General features: G+C 30.0%; 1 protein-coding gene across 2 annotated transcripts; it reads left to right on the top strand.

Moving 5' to 3' along the window:
- Positions 1–238: 238 nt before the first annotated feature.
- On the top strand, positions 239–3128 carry LOC114176209 (cytochrome c oxidase-like protein). 2 transcript variants are annotated; one of them, XM_028061166.2, is made up of 4 exons: positions 239–431; positions 1117–1223; positions 1371–1413; positions 2842–3128. In XM_028061166.2, the coding sequence occupies exons 1-4, from the start codon at positions 317–319 to the stop codon at positions 2877–2879; spliced, it is 303 nt and encodes a 100-aa protein (XP_027916967.1). In that variant the 5' UTR covers positions 239–316; the 3' UTR covers positions 2880–3128. The 2 variants fall into 2 exon arrangements, with proteins under 2 accessions (XP_027916967.1, XP_085526733.1); XM_085670607.1 differs by having other exon boundaries at positions 2810–3128.
- The last annotated feature ends 4270 nt before the right edge of the window (positions 3129–7398 follow it).

The raw sequence follows: 7398 nt of genomic DNA, 5'->3' as shown, positions 1-7398 counted from the left end.
GAAATTATTTAAAAAATTAAACCAAAGTTTAGTCATAATTTTATAAAAGAAAAATATATATATATATTTTTTAAATTTTAGAAAGGTAAAAAAAAAAAAATTTACAAGGCTGTAAAAACAAAATCCGTTCATTTTGAATATTAAAATCCCAATTGATTCTTCAGAAAAATGTAAAATATTAGACAGAAAATGATGGAATTTGTGCCAGGTGTATTCGTGCAATATATAACCAGTTCTCACGTTTAGGCAGCTCCTATTGTTTCTGTTGCCCCTTCAAGCTAAAACAGAAAGAAGAGAAAGAGTCAAGCGGCGAGCAATGGCGACATCGCTTGTAAGATCGGGTTTTCTTCGAACGGCCCTACGTGGAGGCGCTCGTGGCTCCCAGGCTCCCAAGCGAAACTTTTCTTCGGCTGGTCATCACGATGATGCTTGTAAGTACCTTATCATCTCTCTCTTCTCTAACCCTATTTATTTTAGGGTTTAAAAAATTAGATCTGCTGCAATAGGTTTGTTTCGCGGGAGCGTGTCGTGCATTAGGTCAATTTTCGTGCGGAAAGGGTTTGCGTATTGATGAGATTGGCCCAGCTCCATTTTATTTGACATTAAAAGAATTATGCGATCCGTTATTTTTTTTCTAACTTTTAATGTGAACTGTTTGCGGTCGATTTCTTTCTTTGCTGAAATCGATTCGTAATTTCTATTTATTCTCCGCTGAAATGGATTTGTGCATTGATTTCGACTCTAAGTTTGAATATTTTTGCGCTTATGTTCGAAATGATAATAAATAAATAAATAAATCGACGTTTCAATTATCTCGATTTCAGACGTTAGTTTCGAATCCGATAGCGTGGTTGCGTTTAAATTGCTGGATGTAGACTCATTGGGTTTGTATTTATAGATAGCAACATTTTTCAGTTTAAATGAGCAAAGTATATTAGGATTTTTGTGTCTTACTTCATCACTGTAATATTGACCTTTCTGTTATGAATTTCATGTATCTTTTATTTCAGGTTGAGATTGATAGATTTTCTCTACCTCCCCTATATTGCACTTTGCATGTTTTATTTCAAAGATTTGTTTTATATTTTTTAATTATTTCTCTTATTTTTTTCTCAGACGAGACGGCCAAATGGGAGAAGATTACATATCTAGGCATTGTCAGTTGCTCTGCTTTGGCCATTTATAATCTATCAAAGGGCCACCCACACACAGAAGAACCTCCTGTGAGCTTTTGTTTCTACACATCTGCAGTTCTTTATGATTGTTGTTCTGTATTTTGTGTTTGTCTATCTTTTCCCCATCTCCAGTGCATGTTCAAGTACATTTTGTATTATTAAAACAAAAGTTTAACTTTTTACTGTTCTGCGCAGGCTTACCCATATTTACATATCCGCAATAAGGAATTCCCATGGGGTATGTCTTTAATTTTATGTCTTCGTATCTGTGATGTGTAGCTTTCTTTAGAAGTAGTAATTATTTCTCAAATATTTGAATAGTTTTGAATTTTCCCTCCGTTCCTTTAGTGATGGAAAATCTTGTTGGCTATAGACTTTTTTTTGTTAATAATAGTGTAGGAACTGTTTACATGACCATTTTTCATTTTTGTTTAGTGAATGGAAGCCATCTTTTGTTGATTAGTATACTAGATTTAGTTTCTACTGGATGGTTAGGGAGGGTGGGTTGTGGCTGTTTTGGGTTTATTATTCACATGTTAATATTTGTGGGCTCTTTCAGTCACAGTTTTTATGCATATATTGGTTCCAATTATCAGAATTTCTAGTAGGACATGTAATGCCGTTTTTAAGTTGGAGATCTGGTGTAAATGAGTTTATTTTTACTGCTTTCGGTTTTTACATGTTTGTTTGCATGGCACCTACGAAGGCACATGGCCTCCAATCTAAGGGTCACACTGTGGCTCATAGTTTTCTTTTATTTTTGCAACTTTGGCAATGATTTAATGTAAAGAAATTTTCAATATAGATACCAGAAGTTATTTTAAGGGTACTGAAGTTGCTCTTACACCCAACCAGTATTTCTCAGTGACTCATTATTTTTCGTTGGTTGTTTGTATAAATTTCTAACTTTATTATCACAGTATGACGGTACAGGTGGTTGTTTATTCTTATAGTTCTGTTTGAACATGTTTATCTACAAACACTTGTAGAAAATAATAGGTTTAGTTACCCACCCTTTTGGTTAAATATTTTGAAACGAATCAAGGATTTTTCATCAAAATTAACGTTATTAATAATGATGATTTGCTTTATTGATGTAATTAACATAATCATAAAACCAATTTTGATACAAAAATCATTGATTCGTTTCAATAAATTTAAAATGAAGACCAAATTGTATTAACTTTTTAAAAATTGGGACCAAATTGAAACTTAAAAAAATTGGAGGACTAATTTGACACTCTTAGATAAAAACAAGTACCAAAAGAGTAATTAGACCAAAATAATAAGAAAAAAAATTGAAATACCTTTTTCTTAGAAGATATACTTTCTTTAATGGTTTAAATAATTTTTTGGAGAAGCTTAAATCATTTAGTTTTCCAAAAAGTTGATTATAACGAATAGATAAACTAATTTTAGCTTATAAAATAGTTTATGTAATTTTTTCTTTTCATTTTTAGTAATTATGGGGAAACTTGTCTAGATATATGAATTATATACAAGATTAGAGGTTACTGTTTGCTTCTACATTAGTAGCAGATTTCTTGTGTATTTGCATCCCTCGTCTGCTGTTAGTAATCCAATGCTACTGTGTCTGCCTGTGTCTTCAAAATATCGTTGGACTAAGATTTCATGTTGCATGACATGTTTCTTTTATGATATGCAGGTCCCGATGGGCTATTCGAAACTAAGAACCACCACTAAGAGAGTATTAGTGGTTTAATGAAGGTGTTTGTGGCACCGGGGGCATTTCTTTCGTCGATGTTCAAGAAATAGTGATTGACTATTGCGGTTTTCGAAATGTGATCTACAACTTGCACTTGACAACATTTGTTTGCCATGTTTTTATTTTGTGTTGTTTTTTATGGTTGAAACAAAATAAAATTGCCAAACAAAATTATGCTTTTCATATCGATTCTTGGTTCAATAAATTTTGAAAGAAATCGATCGTCAGGCCGCAGGTTTATATTATGTTATCTCCTTAACTGTTTTCTGGTCGCTGTTAGCTTTTGTTTTGATTTTTAAAGATACGCTATCCATGTTTGCGAATAGAAAAAGTTCCAAATTATAAAAATGTTAATTGCTGTAGGTATTTTACAAGAATTTTTAACCGCTGGATGTGGGAGTAGTAAATGTTTATGGTTCCATCATTATTGAATTTGACTAATTAGGCAGTTTCCTTTAAGATAATATGGATTTGAAGTGGGTAAGTGATGGTGTAGTTGTATTAATTTAGAATGTGTTTCAGTTTTATTTTTTTGAGCGTAGGGAACAATGTTGGATTATTTTACCAAAGAATTTTACGGGAGGGTTTTCCTCTTTTAGTCTGCTATCCACCAAATTTGATGCCTTGCTGATAAAGGTTATAAAGTGAATGTGACTCATATGAGTGGTTTAATATGGGTGGAATTGAAATTGAGTTAATTTAATTTGATTTATTATTTTTGGTGAATTAGAATTTTTTTAACTTATCTTTATCTGTTCGCGTTAAGTAAATCGATTCATTTAAAAGTATTTTATCTTTTTAATTTATTTTATATATTTATTGTATATAATAAATATAATTTATTTATTTTATAACATGATGATCAAAGTATTATTCATGTTATTAAATGATGGTAACCAAAAGTTAAAAAGTGTTAATTAATGACAAATATGAATATTAAATATTTAAATTATTCAAATAAAATATTATTGAGTATGATTTTGATTTTTTAAAATTTAAATTGTTAAATTATGTTATAAAAGATAATAAATAGTTATAATGAAAAAATTATGAAAATAGTAAAAGAATAATAAAGAATGGTTGGTGGTAGTGCCGTTTATGATAGATAAGATCTGTTGAAAATAATAGAATATAATATATTATGTATAAATTTTTTTAAAAATATGATAATTTATTGTTTGAATCTAAAATAAAGTTAAATTTATTAAATATTGTTAATATAAAATTTATAAATTATTATCATTATAAAAATTTATATATTATCATTATATGTATCTTATTTCTATTCTTTTATAAATTTAAATGTGAATAATTGCATTAATAGTGTTCATAGAATTGTGTTAGGAGATTGTAAAGTGTTAACATTGAATTTCGTGTGGATGAATATATTTACTTTTGAAAAAAATAAAAAAATAAAAAATGTTTCTTTAGATAGCGGTAAATAAGAATCGATGCAATAAAATCTTTTTTAAAGATTTTTAAACTTTAAATTTAGAAGAAAAAGAGGTGAAAAAAAAAAAGAAAGAAAGCCCAATTTGTTTTTAATTATCACACCCTTCTTCATGAACTCAATAACCCAACATATTTTAGTTTTCACTCTTTGTTTTTCTACCCTTTGCTCCTAATAGATAGGAAATAATGATATGATTCTAATAATTAGAAGTCATATATCTTCTAACGAGTATTTGTAAATGGGTTAGAGGACTCCTCAAGTGCTCTATTATTAATTTAATTTAATTCTTTGTCGATCAAAAATAAAAATCAATATTACTGATGATGATTGATAGTATGTTCTGATTTGCTGTGATTTGATCAGTGTAATGTGATGCTATCATGAGCAATTCCTTTATTACATTGTTCATTACAATTAAGACTACAATTACATTGGTATTGCAATATGTGGATACAAATACACAATTTGTCATGTGAAAAAGAATCCAAGGAAAAAAGAAAATGTTCTCTATATTTCCTCTTTCTTGTTTGGTAGTTAAAAAGAGTGAGATTAACACGAAAGAAGAGGTATTGAAAAGTTTAGAAGGTATGTCATTGTCATTATTTTCTTTTGATTGATGCATTCCTAATCTTTATTATATATTTTTTTAATATTGTACGAGTTTTTGTTTTACATCTAATCTCATTCTTTTGGTTTAGGGATATTATTTTATATTATTCATTCATATCTTAATCTAAAAATCATAAAAAATACCTTTTTTCATTTCTTTTCGTGTTTACTCGGTCGCTAGTGCCCGCGTGACACTAATTTTCAAATTTCTTTTTCTAGAAAATATTAAAAATATAAAGAACTAAAAATAAAAAAATAATTTACTTTATTTAATTTTATTGTCTATCCGGCTGCTTGCGTCGCATGATATTCATTTTCAAATAATTAAAAATACTAAAAACATAAAAATCTTTTCAAAATTATATAAAAATAAAAAATCAAATCAACAATTTACAAAAGGATCTTTAAAAACTAATGATCCTTGATTTTCCATTATAAATGGAAATACGTATGAACAAGATCAATTCTTGTCGGGTTCACCAACTAAAAATTAATTAATTTCTCAAAATAGTTCTTCGTAAGAACATGTGATCCTTGATTATCCATTGTAAATGGAGATATGTAGGATTAAGGTCAATCCTTGTTAGATTCACTTCCAACAAAATCAAATCATTTTTAAATAGTTTTCTGAATAGTTGTTCAGAGAACACTACGTAAAATGGAGAATGGTATGAGCTGGGATTAATCCTTGTAGGACTCAAAAAACTTTTTTTTTCTTTTGTACATTTTTCTGTTATTATTTTTGGGGAAAATAAACATTTTGATAAATCATATATTTTCGCACCTTTAATTAAATGTCCGTCTTAGGATGGACGCAGTAAGGTGTCAATACCTTCCCTCATGCGTAACAGACTCCCTAATCCAAAATATGGTTTTTTGCATACCTTGTCTTATCTTTTTTGTTTAGTTGTAGTTTTCTGGAATAAACTATGGTGACAACTCCAAACTCTGTTTTTTCAAATTTTATTTTTGGTTCGTTGTACTGTCACAATTTCGGTTGCGACAATATTGTTTATGGGAAACACAACATTCATCTGGCTTTCGAAGAAGCAACCCCTTGTAACTCTATCAACTTGCAAAGCCAGTCGAGTACGTTTTAGCATATTGGAGTGTTTGCGCCATGCAGTTTGACTTAGAAATCTTCTAAGCAAGCTAGAGATGAAGCAAGGGAAGGGGATTGTGATTCAAGTTGATAACAAATCAACCGTTGAATTAGTGAAGAGCCTGGTCAATCATGAGAGAAGCAAACATATTGATGTTCGATTTCACTTTGTCCTAGAGCAAGTAAAAGAAGGAAATGTGGAGTTAGAGCACATAGGAAGTCAAGCACAAGTTGCATATATGTTTACAAAGTCATTGCCGGCCACTCTGTTCGAAAATAGCAAGATGATGACTGGAATGAAGGACAAGAAAACTATTTAAGTTCACGGGAAGATTTTGTTGAGTAAACATAAATGTGAGTAGTTGCATTTAATAATGTTAGGAGAATTAAGTGTATTGGGAGATTGAAAAGGTTACAAGTGCTTCTAATGATGATTATGACATGTAATAGAGTTCTTTAATTATGGTTTAGATAGTAGATGTATTTAATGGATGTAATTCTTAATAAAAATGGTATATAAATAGTCCTTGTTTGTGAACCGTCTTCTCCACCAAAAGGAAGAAAAAGAAACTTTTGTACAATTGTAGATGTTTTTATCGACAATACTAAAGTAATTGTTAATTTAATTTGACTAAATCTTAAATCTTTCGTTACTGTTAGTTTAGTGTCTTCTTCTTGAAGATGGTGCAGTTGCTTTCCTAACGCAAGTGACATTTAAGCATGCAGCCGTTATGACAGTTCTATCATCGTTGTATTTGGTTAGTTGTAGAGGCGCCATCTAGTTAAGGAAAGGCCAACTGCCAATAGCTTCTCCATTGTTGCCTGCATTTGAACTCTTTCTGTTTTTCAACTCAAACATCATCACATTTCTTTTGGTGTCAATTGTCAATATCAACATGTCTCAACCCAGTCACGGAGGCAGCAAAAGACAAAATTTTAAAAGTCCATATTTGAAAAAGAGGTTAAGAAATGTAAAAGTGTTAACTTTGAAAAGGGACTTGATGTTCCCTTATGCTATGAAATCCAGTTTAAGGTGCAAACTCCTTCTCTTTAGTCTTTTCATTTTCACCAGCTGTTGTCATAAGTAGTCGTGTTTTTGCAGTGTAGATGTAGAAACCATAGTAAGCTATTCATTAATCGCTTGAGAAAGCAGAACAAATATTGGAGTCTTACCATTCATGTCATTTTCTGAATCACGAATGAATGCCTATAATTCTTCCAATGCGATGCTTATTAAACACATGATGGAGATATCTAACTAACTGTTCGATTTTCCTTTTCATAAAATGGGATTCATAGTTATTTTTGCACTATATTTGGGTAATTCATTTAT

Source organism: Vigna unguiculata, chromosome 3, assembly GCF_037176805.1.
Source record: "Vigna unguiculata cultivar grain cowpea cultivar isolate G323 ecotype 2 chromosome 3, ASM3717680v1, whole genome shotgun sequence".
Taxonomy (NCBI): domain Eukaryota; kingdom Viridiplantae; phylum Streptophyta; class Magnoliopsida; order Fabales; family Fabaceae; genus Vigna; species Vigna unguiculata.
The sequence above is the reverse complement of the archived record's forward strand: the minus strand, read 5'-3'. Positions and strand labels throughout refer to the sequence as shown.

Coding starts and splice junctions, on each gene's coding strand:
- LOC114176209 (XM_085670607.1), top strand. CDS start 317: ATGGCGACATCGCTTGTAAGATCGGGTTTTCTTCGAACGGCCCTACGT. Junction 1,224..1,370: donor CACACACAGAAGAACCTCCT/GTGAGCTTTTGT, acceptor TGTTCTGCGCAG/GCTTACCCATATTTACATAT. Junction 1,414..2,809: donor CAATAAGGAATTCCCATGGG/GTATGTCTTTAA, acceptor CTAAGATTTCAT/GTTGCATGACATGTTTCTTT.